This window comes from Copidosoma floridanum, unplaced genomic scaffold (genome assembly GCF_036245765.1).
Source record: "Copidosoma floridanum isolate Cflo_tuat_1 unplaced genomic scaffold, Cflo_Japanese_pri ptg000021l, whole genome shotgun sequence".
Lineage (NCBI taxonomy): Eukaryota > Metazoa > Arthropoda > Insecta > Hymenoptera > Encyrtidae > Copidosoma > Copidosoma floridanum.
In genome coordinates this window covers 27,401,503-27,417,269 of record NW_028321898.1, presented here as the reverse complement: position 1 = coordinate 27,417,269, position 15,767 = coordinate 27,401,503, and the positions used below count along the sequence as shown (strand labels likewise).

Here is a 15,767-nt window from a genome sequence, read left to right as displayed (position 1 = left end):
ACGCGACGAGCACGAGAAGGAGAAGAGTCACTGTCCGTGCATTTCACGTACACACACACTGCTATCGCAGAGACAGAGGCACACGGCATTCCTCTTTTTGTTCCCTCTCTCTCTCTCTCTCTCTCTGCTCCTCCGTTCTCTCTATCTCTGTTGTTTTCCACCCGATAGCGCGCACCAGCTCCACACACTCTCTTCTATATGGTTGTGTGGGGCCGTAGTGTACACTATACGGTATATACACGTTTATGCGTGTGTTGTACGTATACACCCGATGTACCTCTCTCTCTCTCGGTTTCGTGCTCCCATCCGTGGAATCGCTCGCTTCCAACAGCGAGTCTTGATGGGCGCGAGCCAACTCCTCGTCCTCTCCTTAAATTTTTTATTTTTTTTCTTTTTCATACATATACATCTTTACGAATAGGGTTTTCGTCGTAACCACCCAGCACTTTCGGAGGGTTTTCCGCGTATAGGTATACACGATGGGACCACGAAAGTGGCTGTCCCTCGTGGTTTCGGGCGGAAAAGGGCCGACACTGTTTTTCTCCGTATCCATGCAGGGCCAGATGGGTGTATCTGTATATGAATTTTCGGTCCCAACTGCTCTCGATAGTTACTACTGATGGGAACATGTAAGTATATACGTACTTACGTCTTTCGGGCCCATAATTGAACCGCGTAAACAGCATCCGTCGAGGGTTAAAATAGGGAGGGGGCAAAGTGTTGTAAGATCGCGGGTGAGCGCAGTCTCTCGGCGATAACCAGGAGAGAAGAGTGACAGTGGATGCACGCAATGCCTATTATCGCGAGCTCGAGAGCCGCGATCAAGGGAAGGGTAGGAGGGAAAAAAAAAAAAAAAAAAAAAAAATTTTCTCTCTCTCTCCGCTCCATCTTTCGATCACGTGCCTTCGCACGCGCTCCGATCTGTCTTCTCTGCTATGCTGTGCGCTATGTGGCGTGTATATTTATACGCGCACTCGTGTCTTGCATGTTATTACTTAAAGACTTGCAACTCGATGATAACCAGGCTTTGTTTGCATTTATATATATTATGTATGATACGTAGGTATTGTTGGGGAGGTTGAAAAAAGAATGGTTCGGACCATTTGTTTCCACGATTCGTGTAAAAATCCCTGCACGGGCGTGTAAGATAGTCGTGAGTTTCTCAAAGTCAAATGGATAAACGTGTCAACAGCATTATTCCAGGCTATACTTGCTTGTACCATGAAAATCCAGTGGAGCTAAAAACACATATAGGCCCACGTATACACGTGTATCGAATACAAGCTTCTAGCCACGTGTACGTACATACCTATAATTACTGTACACCACAAAACTGGCATTACGTAACGCGATAGTTGCGGAGCACCTATACGTTATCTATAATTGGTTACCAACATCATTAGCATCGGACATTGGGCTTGACGTTGGAGCCAAATTTTTCTCACCAACTCCTGTGTATACCCTGTACTACATGGTCGTCCGAAAAAAAAAAGCAAGCCAAGGTGCCGAGGGAGCTTATTGTCGGCTAATCGTGAAAGGAACCGAGATCAAAGAGAGAGGGAGGAAGAAAGGGAGGAGGAGGAGCCGGTGCAGCAGCACCCGATATCACGCGCAGCACAGGAGTAGAGTATAATATATACATAAACACATAACTTGTTGCACGTAAGTGTGTATATAGAGAGAGAGAGAGAGAGAGAGAGAGAGTTGTCGCTCCTGCATCGACTCTCAGGGCGACGCCAATTGTGCAAACGAGGGAGCGCCAATGCATAGAAGTCACGCGTAGGTATACCTATATGTATAAATTTATAAATCCATTATATAGTATGTAGTAAAAGCAAGAGAGACATTCAGACATATTATAGAGAGGGAGGGACACAGTAGACACGCACACGCGCAAACAGCACCGGAAAAAGAGAGAAGCGCGCTTGCGCTGCGCGTGTTTCCGCCTCCTCTCTTATTCTTACGCGGCGTGTGTTCAACTAACGCACACACCAGTGTTATATTATATATATATGAGTGGATTGCATATCCATGTATGTGAAAAAAACGAAAGGCTGCACGTATATACATGCGTACACCCTTAATACAACGTGTGCTCGCATATGATATGTATAGTCGGTAAAAAAATGAGGGGATGCATCAGAGCGAGCGCGAAAAGCCACCCTGGAGGGATGGAGAAGGCACGACGTGGATCATCCTTACGGGTATACAATCGCTGGACTGCGCGTGTATATAGATATCATGTGTGGGGGTCCCTCCCTGCACCCCCTGTAATACATGTATATGTGTAATACGCGCGACGTGCAGTACACAAATAAGGGATTCCAAATGAAGGGGGACGATCGAGCCGAGTGAAATTATCCCACCCCTTTCGCTTACGGTATAGCGCTGCACCAAACTTTTCCCTTTATCAACCATCATTCGCGTGATACGGACATGTATTTGTGTATACGGAGCAAGGGGTTGAGTCGTCCGAGTTGTACATGTAATGTAGGTATACATTATTATTATTATTATTATTATAGGGGGAGAGAAGTAATATTTATAATTATGAGATATTCGGTAACGTTTCAGCGGCCTCCCCCGGGTAACTCTGACCGTCGCGTCGATCGTCACTCCCATTCTTTTCTGTTGGGCATACATCACCTATACCTGCTCACCATCTCTCTTTTCGCCACATATACGGTAGCTCCTCCACTTTGTCTCTTCCATCTCATTCAACGCCCATAATATACATATTATACTCTCGTATCTTTCACGCGATACGCGTGTATACCCTTGGCGTATAGGAGCCTCTGTGCCGTTCATGTTATATTATACGTATTAGGTTGGGGTTGATGCTGGAGATGGTTAAATTGTACGTGTACAAGCACACTGTACGTAAGGTATACCCTGCGTTTAGAACAAATACGTTGCACGTTACACCTACACCCACATAATGAAAGTATAATATGTATTTAGAGTCGATTGGGTCGTATGTGTATAGTACGCACGCACGCGCAACTATATACCGTGGATGAATTAAAATTGCAAATTCGATGATATACGTATGTACCTACTGGTGTTTGCGAGCGATTCGCGACGTGGCGACGAACGATTGGCTCGACTGATGCGCGTACAGGTAAGTGTATATATATGTGTATACAAGTGTGGATATTACATACCTATACCTGCTACTTTGCGCGATTTCGATGACGAACGAGGCTATGAAAATTCACGGGGATCGTCGAGTAGGATGTGTGCTCGTGGCAAACTGCGGGACTGTAACGCAATAAACAATCGATTGGCGCGCTCGGGAAGCTGCTGTAGGATCCTATATTCTCAGGAAAATCGACCAAGATTTTTTTACTTCATACGCGCAGTTGCGGTAAAAAAAAAACAAAAATAAAAAATAAAAAATATAAAGTGTCCTTCCGCAGGAGAAAAAATCAGCACCCGGAGGGGAGGAATCTTCGTTTTCGAGTTACCTCGCGATATATTTACAAAACTATAGGACGAAACGTTGGACGCGCACAAAAGTCGCAACAAGAGATACCACACGTAGGTATTTATCTCTCTTCGTATCAACGTCGTTTCATATCTAATCTGTTGCATAAATGATTCTTCGCGTCGCGAGTCTATCTGGCCACAACAGCGAGACTTTATACCTATATTTACACGCACACGACTCGATTTCACATACAAAGAGTACAAAAATTGTTCTCACAAGGGGAGGAAAAAAAAAAGAAAACAATCCCACCCCCCGTTACATGATCCTTGGACTCCGGTAGTCCTTAAACTGTGGAAGGTATATGTATATATACGTATAAATAATACACGGGTACGGTATAGGTATGATGGGGGTACAACGTTACGATGTAAACGCGTTGAAGGTACTTATACATTACAGCGGGACTTTCATATTTAGCTGGATGAGCTCTGCAGCTAAACTCCTAGTGCCGAGAGGAAGGAATGCCCGCCGCGCTATGTAGCTCTGCTACTGTTTCGTGACCCACTTTGGGTGCGCTGGTATACATATGTATGTGTGTATATATATATATTATACACCACGTAACGCTGTACGGCACGAGTTGATTCACGAATCGGTCGAAAAGTCTGATGCGTGGGTTTCGGAAATGGATGCTCGTATCCTGGCCAAACGGAGCTTGGTATAGTCCTTTCCTTTCGGTAAAACTGCACCAACACCGATCTATTCGGCTTTACGTACGCGTTTTGGGGACTTTTTTTTTTTTCTTTTTTTTTTCCTTCCGACTTTATCCTTGAAAGCTCGCTTGTGCTCCGATAACGTTGGAATGTTGAGTAATGTGTATCAGTGGAGGAGAGAGAAAAGACGAAGCTGACAATGGCAGAGGAGGGAACAAAGAACCACCGGGTGGGAAGAAGAAGGAAAAAAAAAAAAAAAAAAACAATCGATCGGTGTTTTCCCCGGGGTGTAACCTGCCGAAGCAGTTGTACGTAAACACGCGGTCAATAAGCCATCGCCGATTTACGGGAGCAACAAAACAGACCGAGAGAGACTCGATGTACATGTTTTTCCAAAGCTGCAGAGGCGAAGAGGAGAAAGAGAGGGCACGTTGACTCGGTAATTAGGAGGAACTCCCGAGCCCGCCGTCAAGTGGCAGCACTCGGCAGCGCTCGTAACTTACACCGCACACCGGAGAAGATCGAGAAAGAGCTCTACTTTGTATACCCGGTGATGCTCCGGACACCCGTGATGCTATATATGTACGATCGTTGTATCTTTGTCCCTTGGCTCTCATTTGGGGGGGGTTCTTTTTTCTCTTTCTGTAAATTGTTGCAAGAGTTGTCGATTGCGGGTGGCGCGTTTAGTTTAAACAACCGCGCGATCGATGAGGTCCGAGGTTGCGACAACACTCCTCCTTTTCTTTCGCCGTTCGATGGTTGCTCTGACACCAGTACGTTCTAATACTCAATATACAACCAACTTTTTTTTTTTTTTTTTTTTTTTTTCGTTTATTTGACCATGGGGTAATTGATTTTTTTTATTTATTTATTTACAAATACACGTGAAAATGAGGACGAGAGCTTTTTAGCGCTTCGGCAATGTACGTTGTTTCTATCGAGCGAGGGGGTGTGTATTGTTTTCTTTTCTTTTCGAGGATAATGGAAATATTAGCTGAAATGAAAAATAAAAGCATATACTTACCAGAGAAGCTCGCTTAAGAGCTGAGAGTGCACCTGCCTGTATGGTGGCTTGAGGATACATTTTTTTATGGTTGTACAATGTATGATGTTGTATATTTGCTAGCTCAAACGTTTAACGCTTAAGACTATTTGAGATAAAAGTGTTGGAGGAAATAAAAAAAAATAAAAAAAGGTGGGGGACACGAGCGATGATGCTACGGGGGTGGCGTTAGGGATGGGCAAATTTAGTTAAATAAACCATTGTTGAACAATATTTTAATAAAATGACGAACATTTTTATCGAAAGGGAGTGAATTTGTTTAAACCGAGCAATGAAAATCCATTTAGAAACATAACCAAGAAACAATGCTGCAAGAGCTAGCCAGGCGAGCACGTGCGCGTCTGACTATATTTAATCCGTGACTACTTAAACAAGGTGTTTACACGAAAATTTCGTTCCGTCGAATTTTTTGGATGATCCGACAATTACGGAAGGTTAAAGAATTTATATTTGTATGTCAAGCCGAAGATGACGGATGGATTGAAAAATAATAACAACAATTTTGCGGGCAACATAGTGGTGTACATCATATCCCCCTCTAGCGCCTCTCGTAGCGAAGCCTTCGGATTATGCGTTTGTTTGCATCGCTAAAGACTCGAATATATGATACGTGTGCTAACTAGCAAAGTTTGGTGCTCCATTAGATACTATTCTGGTGGGAACATTATCTTACGTCTATTTATTAATTAAAATCGATTTTTTAAGGGCTTACATTCTTTTAGACTACACAGCCAATTAACTCGAGAATTTATTTCGAAGCTATACTCTTGCGACAGGAAATTTTTGTTTTTTTAAAAAAAATCATTAGTGCTTACAACTATTTTGTACACCTTAGAGCAAAACTCATTAAACTAACGTGTGGAATTTATTTCAATCGATTACGATAATTGTTTTTTCTTTGTCACATACTTTATACCGATGGACAAACCAGAAAACAAAAGAAATATATTATAATTAACAAGAAAATTCGGATAATAATGTAGAAGAAAAAAATAAGAAGTCAATTCGAAATTCCGTTTGACAAAAGACAATCAAGTGCAGGCACTAAAAATGTAACTCCTATGGAAAAAAAAAAAAAACCCTTAAAATTTTTAAAAATTGCGTTAAAAATGTAAACAAAAGACCAAGGGGTTTTCCCGAATGATTACTTCGAAATGCATCTCTTATTGTTTTGTAATGGAGTTTAAAAGTACACGTAAAAACACATAAAATCTCCCTTTACTGGGCGTATGATGGGTAAGTAGAAAAGTCACGTTACGCACGGACGTCGTAACGGGCCCCCCATGAGTTTCAGACTTTAGTGCCTATACTTTTGCGAGACGCTCACACACACACACACAGCATACGTACACGAGGAATCCCATAACCATTATTCGCCCATTGGGTCTACAAATAAATGATACAAGTAGGTGTGTGCACATAAAACAATACTCCCTCCCGCCACGCAACTCCAAGTAAATGCATGAATTATGAAGGTACCCATTGGACGAACAAACAAAAACAAATCCCCCTTCGTTGTCCAAACAAGTGAAAATATGGTGATTATAGGTACTTACCCGATAAATCATATACGCATAAACAAAGAAAACAGAGTTAAGTACTATTAACTCACCTTAATACTACAAGAGTTGGTGTAAGTGATGATCACTCGCAAATGTAAGTACAGCTGATGAAAAGGACCTCGTTACCTCTGACTGATGTCCAAGTACGTCCACACTCAGTCAATCGCTCGTGGCTCGTCTACCTACGTAAAATAATACTTATATGTCAAGTCAATCGGTGCCTTCTGCAAGTCCTCCTGCCCTTTGTCCATTATATATTTAGGTACATCACCGGACTGAATAGGCTTACACACAAGGATACATACCTATATTCGGTGTGATGAAGTATCCTTCACGTGGTGCTTATACTATATAAATGCAACAGCGCAACACGTTGACGACGATGATCTAAGTAAGTACAACCAACGGGAAAAGGCCATGCAATTTATTATTTGCTGATGCACAAGGTATATACCTATGTATACCTCTTTCTTTGCACGTTGTATGTTGTATACCCTCCAACTTTCCAAGCAAGTAAGAATAAAGTAAGTAGGTGTGTACGTGAATATCGTATGATGATGCACACATGGCACCCGACAACGAAAGAAGAAAACAAGCAATATGATCAAGCCTCTATATATATACACTTAAAAGCATAGAGCTTGGAGAGGGAGTAGAGCCAATCACAGCGATCGGCTAGAGAGAGACGGAGAGAGATTCTCGCATCTGTCTCTCTCGCACCGTCTGACGGGCTAACTTACTGGCAGCGTGGCAGCAGTATACCTATCTTGCGCACTCTATTCTAATAAAGTTACAGAGCTCTGATGAAATTGACGGTCAACTAAACGTCAGGCTGACTCAATTGATCGTCGTCAAACAGCACACGTGATTCACCGATTCACGGCTTCTGACGTTAATCGTGCGCGCGCAGCAATTTAAATATTCGTCGATTTGTCTGCTCGGACTGCTCGGAGCTCGGAGCATGCTCAGCAGACTGCATTCGGAGTTGTGTTTTGTTGAGCATCAAGAAGTGTATATATATATATATATTGGCCGTATTCCGCAAATATATTACCATTACCATTAGTTAAGTTACATAGGGTGTATTCCGCAAATGCTGCCAGCAGTTAAGTTACGTAGGTCGTGGTAACGCCGCATGGTCGGGCAGCGCTAGCGTCAACCTGTACTAACTGTCGGTGGGTTCCGCATGTCAACAAACTTTGATATTTTTTACTGTTTTCGCTCCCATGCCATCTGATATTTCGGAGTTTGTTGACATGCGGAACCCACCGACAGTTAGTACAGGTTGACGCTAGCGCTACCCGACCATGCGGCGTTACCACGACCTACGTAACTTAACTGCTGGCAGCATTTGCGGAATACACCCATAGTCCGCAGGCTAAGTATACGTCCTTAACCGCCTTTTTCACTAACGTTTAGAATAATGATTGAGACAATCAATGATTGTATCATGAGTTTTTGTATAAAGTTCAATTTATACAAATAAGTTGGTAAATATAGGCACACATGATTAATATTTAAACATTTTAAGCTGTATAAATAGATAACATAGATTCCAAATATGCATTATTACCGCTGGAATATGCTAACAAAACCAAATATCCGTCTTTCTCACCCAGCAAAATAATAGGTATCTGTATAATCCTGTATCAATTTATTGCACACATGCGAAATGTTCAATGACAGTAAACAATGACATAATTTCAAACTTTACTTTTAACTCTTCATTTCACACGTAATTTTACAATGCAATTGATAAATTATTATTCATACAAAAGTATTAATATTCTTATAGGAGGTCGATTTTCAGGCAAAAGATTATTTGTAAACTTGCCGTAAACAGCACAGCCAATGTCAACTTTTTATTTTCTATCTACACAACTAGTTGCGGCTGGTTTTAGCGTTTCAGATTTCTAAACTAAAAAGTGGCCCTAAAATTCTGAAGGAAAGCTTTAGATATTTTAGGCCCTAGAGCCATGTTGTCAATTATAAACCAGCCGCAACTTATTTGACAAATACAAAATAAAAATTCAACATTTTCTGTGCTGTTTGCGGCAAGTTTACAATTTATCTATTACTCGAAAGTATACATATATAGGAGGTTAATATTCGTATAAAACATACAATGCAAACTTGCCGCAAGTAGCACAAATATCGTTAATTATTTATTTTGTATCTATTTCAAGAGTTGCGGCTGGTTTATAAGTGACTAAATGGCTCTAGGGCTAAGCTGCCTAAAGCTCTCCTTCATAATTTCAGAAGCAATTTTTGGCCAAAAAAATCACGACCGCTAGATGGCGCTGATCCTAATGATTATAACTACTTATAGTAGAGCCATTTAATCAATTATAAACCAGCCGCAACTAATTTCGTAGATACAAAATAAATAGTTAAAGATAATTGTGCTACTTGCGGCAAGTTTGCAGTGTATGTTTTATACGAATATCAACCTCACATATATTTATACTTTTGGGTGATAGATGAATTGTAAACTTGACGCAAACAGTGCAAACAACGTTAACTTTTTATTTTATATTTATGAAATTAGTTGCGGCTGGTTTATAAGTAATTAAATGGCTCTAGGGCTAAGCTGCCTAAAGCTCTCTTTCAGAATTTCAGAAGCAATTTTTGGCCAAAAAAATCACTACCGCTAGATGGCGCTGATCCAAATGATTATTACTACTTGTAGTAGAGCCATTTGATCAATTACAAACCAGCCGCAACTAATTTAGTAAATACAAAATAAAAAAATAACATTGTTTGTGCTACTTGCGGCAAGTTTGCAGTGTATGTTTTACACCAATATCGACCTCCCTTATATTTACACTTTCGGGTAATAGATAGATTGTAAACTTGCCGCAAACAGCACAAGCATCGTTAATTATTTATTTTGTATCTATTTCAATAGTTGCGGCTGGTTTATAAGTAATTAAACGGCTCTAGGGCTAAGCTGCCTATAGCTCTCCATCAGAATTTCAGAAGCAATTTTTGGCCAAAAAAATCACTACCGCTAGATGGCGCTGATCCAAATGATTATTTTACTATACTTATACTAGAGCCATTTAATCATTTATAAACCAGCCGCAACTAATTTGATAAATACAATATAAAAATTGAACATTGTTCGCACTATTGGCGGCAAGTTTACAATTTATCTATTACCCGAAAGTGTAAATATAAGGGAGGTCGATATTGGTGTAAAACATACACTGCAAACTTGCCGCAAGTAGCACAAACAATGTTATTTTTTTATTTTGTATTTACTAAATTAGTTGCGGCTGGTTTGTAATTGATCAAATGGCTCTACTACAAGTAGTAATAATCATTTGGATCAGCGCCATCTAGCGGTAGTGATTTTTTTGGCCAAAAATTGCTTCTGAAATTCTGAAAGAGAGCTTTAGGCAGCTTAGCCCTAGAGCCATTTAATTACTTATAAACCAGCCGCAACTAATTTCATAAATATAAAATAAAAAGTTAACGTTGTTTGCACTGTTTGCGTCAAGTTTACAATTCATCTATCACCCAAAAGTATAAATATATGTGAGGTTGATATTCGTATAAAACATACACTGCAAACTTGCCGCAAGTAGCACAATTATCTTTAACTATTTATTTTGTATCTACGAAATTAGTTGCGGCTGGTTTATAATTGATTAAATGGCTCTACTATAAGTAGTTATAATCATTAGGATCAGCGCCATCTAGCGGTCGTGATTTTTTTGGCCAAAAATTGCTTCTGAAATTATGAAGGAGAGCTTTAGGCAGCTTAGCCCTAGAGCCATTTAGTCACTTATAAACCAGCCGCAACTCTTGAAATAGATACAAAATAAATAATTAACGATATTTGTGCTACTTGCGGCAAGTTTGCATTGTATGTTTTATACGAATATTAACCTCCTATATATGTATACTTTCGAGTAATAGATAAATTGTAAACTTGCCGCAAACAGCACAGAAAATGTTGAATTTTCATTTTGTATTTGTCAAATAAGTTGCGGCTGGTTTATAATTGACAACATGGCTCTAGGGCCTAAAATATCTAAAGCTTTCCTTCAGAATTTTAGGGCCACTTTTTAGTTTAGAAATCTGAAACGCCAAAACCAGCCGCAACTAATTTTGTAAATGTAAAATAAAAATTCGACATGGTCTGTGCTATTTGCGGCAAGCTTAAAAATTATCTTCTACCCGAAAATCGACCTCCAAAATTATAGATACTTACATAGTTTAATAAAATCGACCTTATGGCACTACTTAGTAGTGATTACTATAATTACTACATATAACACTCCACATAATATCTTACACCGTGTGCTCTATTTACCAGAATGATAAAATCAGAAGCTGTGTTGCGCAAATGCTATCAGCACCTGGGGTGGCATGGGAGTGAAAACTAGCGCCGCTCGATCATGCGGCATTACCACGACCTACGCAACTTAACTGCTGATAGCATTTGCGGAATACGGCCATTATCATTTAATGATCAAGTGTATTAGCGAGTTATATTGTTATTAAGGGACGGATGGCTACGGCTCTATATTTTCTGGGCCGTGCGGCGGTGAATACGCTAGTAAAGTCCAGCGAAGTCACCCTCGCACCTGCAGCTGTCCGTCTGCAGGTTGGTTTTTACATCTTTGTCTTTCGTGCCGTGGGAGGTTACGTTGACTTGAAGGGATTTGTTGTGTAAATTATTTTGTAGTACTTAGTTTGGATGTGAATATAATATATTTGTATTTCTTGTTTCGAACAGAAATTTCTTTTTATGCACACCCTTTCAACTCCACAAAAAAATTTTAGAATTTAATTATTAGTGATTTCGTTACTACTATTCGTGTTTACAGAATCAAACAAGAAGCAATCATATTGATTTTAAAAAAATTGATGTTGAAACATTAGATGAATCGCAACTGACCGACTTTGAAGTATCAACAGATCCTAAAGAATGGCAGTTTGTGGAGAGAATATTACCATTAAAAACTGTGCCATACCCTAAAAAATTTAATGGACCTGCTCCATCAGGATGGGTGCCACCCAAAGGTAAATTTTATTTCATATCACTAATGATGCAGTGAATTGTTTTTTTAAATACTTGAAGCATTTTTTTCTACAGAAGAAGCCCGTGAGCTACCTTACTTCATTCAAAGAAACAAAAACCACATGCAACCAGTGTATTTGGAGCTTTCCTACAGAAATTCGAGAAAAATTACGTGCATAAGATTAATTCAAGGAGACATTTGGCAATTAGAAAAAGACATCAAAATGTATCTCCAGAAGAAATCAAAAAATAAACATTTGAAAGAGGCGGGTAGCAGGGTTAGTGAAATTGCAGGCACTATAAAATTTCGCGGAGACTATGTTTCTCTTGTAAAAGCATGGATGGACATGAAAGGATTTTAAATTTTGTTTATTCTTTTGGTATTCCTTGAATATGTTTCCTAGTTTGTAAATAAACTGCTTTTGTTTTGATACATAATTGCGTTGATTCAAGATCCTTTACTTTCTATTTAGTCAAATTTAACCAAGCTAAATTGTTTTCATAGAAAAACACTCATCAGGCAAATTTATACTGATGTCCTTTAAAAATACAATTATTTAATCCAAGGAAATAGTTGAGGAAAAGAAGCAGTCCTTAATAGGAAAGAATTATTTTCATTGGTCGTGTTTTACTTAATTAATTTTTTTATTACGAATGCTTTTAAAAATGTAGAAGTTGGTTTTATTTGAAGATCTTGCCCTCTTTGAATTCACGACCATCCTTGTCTTTGCCTGTCCAGCTGAAGTACTGCTTTACAAGATCTTTTGTTTTTTCTGCTGTTGCGTCTAGTTTCGTCCAGGAGTAAGATTCGTAATCGATCTGCCAATCGGGACACAACTGTAAATTAAAATTAACAATTAATCAAAATAACCATGTATTATTAGACAATTGCTTTCTGAAAACAAATCACACTTTACCTCGAAAGCAAGATCCTGTCCGCGCCAGACCCAAATACCACTAATGGTACTGTCATTGTCCTTTCCAAAAAGACACACGCTAGCAAAAGCAGCCTTTCGCATCTTTTCCAAACGCTGGTACATTCCACCGATCAAGTTGCAAGACATGAAAGTCTGAAAGTAATCGACCGTTAGATTAACTCTACTTTGCATGCATGAGCAATTTACTTCCGTAAAATAATATACTATCGAGAACGAAAATGATGCAAATAAAAATAAAACAAAAATACCTTTGTCAGCTCATTTGGATATTTGTATTCTGCAAACCAGATGCTGTAATTCTGTGGATCAAACTTCTCCCAGAAGTAAGGGATGGAGTCTTTTTCATCTTGATTACTATAAAACCGTTTGAAATCTTCCATATCCCAAGTACCTTTTGGCATAGAATCGAAAGGATTGGACGACTTGGGCTCCTCTGCCAAAGCTGCGTCAGCAGCGTCGAGCTCCTCAGCTGGCTCCGCTTCTTTTTTTTCCTTCTTTTTTTCCTCTTTAGGAGCCTTAGGCTCCTTTTCCTTCTTGTCTTTCTTTCCACTCTAGAGAATATAAATTAGCAGTTATTTTTCTGTATGAGTCTAATGGAATTAATAATAATGAAACGTAATTTTTACCTTTGATTGAGTTTCTGCATACTTTTTGGGATCGAATTCTATAGGTTTGTCACACAAAACAAAATTTCCAATAACTTTTTGGACTTGGGGCTGACCAATTACTGTGTTGAACCACCTTTCAACATTTTCATATTTATCACGTATGCTCTTATCGAGAACATATTTAAATAAGTAGGAGAAGGTCATGGAGACACAGATGTCAGCTAATGTTAGCCTTTCACCGACCAGATAAGTTTTTCGCTGCAAGTATTCATTCAAGTATTTCAAGACTTTGTGAACATCTTCCTTAGCAGTCTCAACGTTCTGTAACATAAAAAACCATTTACCTCAATTTTTGCTCTTGCCATCAACAGTGATGCATGTTTGAAAAAAGAAAACTCTTGAAGAAAAATTTTTTACAATCAAACATGGATTGTAGGTATATTAGACAAAGCACTTGCAAAATGTGCAAATACTATTGACTTAAACCATTTGATTTTCCTCTTTTCGTTACGAAATTGAACAATTACATTAAATCTCGCCTTTTAAAGAGGTGATGCATAAAGATAAAAAAGACATTACATGTTTGTTGTAGGGCATGATACCCAGTAGAGGAAACACCCATGCACTGCTAGCTGGCAAAACTTCAGAGTCAGCAAAACTCATCCATTGAATAACTTGAGCCTGCTCCGACTCTGTTTTCCCTCTGAGCTGCTCATTAGCAACTGAAAATTAATATTTGACGTTTAGTTATTTCGTTTTTGTCGTTTGATATTTAAACGATGTAAAATGTATTACCATAATAAGCAATTGCATTGCTTTCAGAAATGTATTGATTATCGCTAGTTTCAAAGGCTGGAACCTGAAAAAAAGTTAAAAATTAAAATCGATTCACCAACAGTCAGGAAAGGACTCAGCTACATAAAAAATATAACAATCTAACAAATAAACTTGAAATCTATCATGATGCAATAATTTTATTAATTTGTTTTAGAGTTTCAAAGTTTCATCAATATTATTTGCCATGACTGAACTTGACATTATATCAAATTATAAAGTACTTTTGTAAATTACAAGCTGAGCAATATATGAATTAATACATGATCAATGTACAGTTATAAATATGGTCACGTTTGATGAATCTCGTCCCTTCAATAAGCGCTGCTATATATATTATAATCTCAACGAGTATAAAATCAGCCGAAAACGTACAAGCCAATGGCCGAAACAATCGCAAAAATGCAATCTCGGGAAAAACACAGCCAGGTCTTGGGTATTTTTAGAATCCAGCTGTAACATCTGGACTTTGTGCCAGAAGGTATGCTACTCAACTCGCGCGCACGCATGCTCTAACCTCTCATACAAAAACCCCGTTGTCGATGAGCCGAACTTGGAAGCCTTTCACCCTGAGCCCGGATCGACTCGAGCCCAATTCGCAGGTGCCAAAAATGAGGAGATGCACAAAAAACCGAGTCAATCTCGTTACAAACAAAAATTAAGCCGGCAATGAATGCGCGACCTACGAGACCGCGGGATAAGATTAAAAATGAAAAAACCACTTAGACACGCATGCAACTTACCCTGCCAAGCGGGAACTTCTTGAGGAACTCCTCGGTCTTGTTGGTCTCGCCAAAGACAAAGTCCCCGGCTACCTTGACGTGGGCCCCGGAGAACTCGGCGGCGATGAGCACCTTGTGGGCCCGGAAGTTGTCCGGATACGTGTAGAGTGTCTGCAAGCAGATTAACAGAAAAATGAGTCTCGGTCGAGCCAGCTGGCGATCCCGTGTACGGGAAGCTACGGCGCGGGTCCCGGATCAGCCGACCACGAGGTCGATGCGACCGGCTGCACGACCTTTGCCACCAGGAAACGGGGATGGACCGTAATAACTTACCCCAGACGCCATTGCACGCTTGTGTATTGCTTAATTTAAGTATGAGAGGCACAAGCCGCTAAAGCCAAGAGGAAGAGCAAGTTGGAGATGAAACCGGCACACGCGCGCACGTACTATACTTATTATTCATACACAGTTACACCAGACTTATTTATGTATAGCTTTGGTTACACACACTCTTTCGAGAGATTTTGTGTATATATATAGGTATATGTTTTTCGGTTTCTCTTGAAGCCTCCACACGACAATATATGCGACAATGATGCGGAAAGAGACAGAGAGAGACAGTGTAGACTATCGGTGTCGGTGTCTCTTTTTAGTACTTTTTACTGAGTTTTCGCATTCGTAAGCGTCTGCGCAGTAAGTACGAAACGAAATAATAATTTAAAACAATACAATTAAGTATGAAAAGATGTGCAGATAATAATGAAATAACAATTCAAGTTTATCGTCAACTCGTAATAGTCCTTTTGTTGAAATTTTTCTTAAACTTTTTGTTACAGATACAAGTTAAGTAAGAATCAGTTTTTTA

General features: G+C 39.5%; 3 protein-coding genes across 10 annotated transcripts in view; 1 reads left to right on the top strand and 2 right to left on the bottom strand.

Annotated features, from left to right (window-relative positions):
* Positions 1–7,336, bottom strand: part of east (enhanced adult sensory threshold) — a 38,837-nt gene extending 31,501 nt beyond the window's left edge. For 5 of the 6 annotated variants that reach the window (XM_089594538.1, XM_089594532.1, XM_089594537.1 and 2 more), the window contains exons 1-2: positions 7,074–7,336; positions 6,819–6,950 (exon numbers count right to left, since the gene is read on the bottom strand). The gene's annotated coding sequence lies outside the window, so the exon portion shown is untranslated. The remainder of the gene's footprint in view (positions 1–6,818; positions 6,951–7,073) is intronic. The other variant, XM_089594533.1, reaches the window with a different exon arrangement.
* Positions 7,337–11,169: 3,833 nt separating this feature from the next.
* Positions 11,170–12,382, top strand: mRpL49 (mitochondrial ribosomal protein L49). The gene is made up of 3 exons (XM_014357401.2): positions 11,170–11,383; positions 11,607–11,802; positions 11,876–12,382. The coding sequence occupies exons 1-3, from the start codon at positions 11,288–11,290 to the stop codon at positions 12,160–12,162; spliced, it is 579 nt and encodes a 192-aa protein (XP_014212887.2). The 5' UTR covers positions 11,170–11,287; the 3' UTR covers positions 12,163–12,382.
* Positions 12,383–12,423: 41 nt separating this feature from the next.
* Positions 12,424–15,456, bottom strand: eEF1gamma (elongation factor 1-gamma). Of its 3 annotated transcripts, none has more exons than XM_089594163.1 (8): positions 15,236–15,456; positions 14,924–15,073; positions 14,142–14,205; positions 13,926–14,068; positions 13,354–13,667; positions 12,987–13,287; positions 12,718–12,870; positions 12,424–12,637 (listed from the first exon to the last, which is right to left on the bottom strand). In XM_089594163.1, the coding sequence occupies exons 1-8, from the start codon at positions 15,245–15,247 to the stop codon at positions 12,482–12,484; spliced, it is 1,293 nt and encodes a 430-aa protein (XP_089450289.1). In that variant the 5' UTR covers positions 15,248–15,456; the 3' UTR covers positions 12,424–12,481. The 3 variants fall into 3 exon arrangements, with proteins under 3 accessions (XP_089450289.1, XP_089450290.1, XP_014212858.2); XM_089594164.1 differs by having other exon boundaries at positions 12,987–13,280; positions 13,365–13,667; XM_014357372.2 differs by having other exon boundaries at positions 12,987–13,289; positions 13,365–13,667; positions 15,236–15,451.
* Positions 15,457–15,767: the final 311 nt, after the last annotated feature.

Excerpts from the sequence above, each read along its gene's own strand:
- mRpL49 (XM_014357401.2), top strand. The coding sequence starts at position 11,288 with ATGGCTACGGCTCTATATTTTCTGGGCCGTGCGGCGGTGAATACGCTA. Across the intron at positions 11,384-11,606 it reads CTGCAGCTGTCCGTCTGCAG|AATCAAACAAGAAGCAATCA; the intron begins GTTGGTTTTTAC and ends TCGTGTTTACAG. Across the intron at positions 11,803-11,875 it reads AGGATGGGTGCCACCCAAAG|AAGAAGCCCGTGAGCTACCT; the intron begins GTAAATTTTATT and ends TTTTTTCTACAG.
- eEF1gamma (XM_089594163.1), bottom strand. Across the intron at positions 13,668-13,925 it reads TCATGCCCTACAACAAACAT|AACGTTGAGACTGCTAAGGA; the intron begins GTAATGTCTTTT and ends TTTATGTTACAG. Across the intron at positions 13,288-13,353 it reads CAATCAAAGGTAAAAATTAC|TGGAAAGAAAGACAAGAAGG; the intron begins GTTTCATTATTA and ends TATTCTCTAGAG.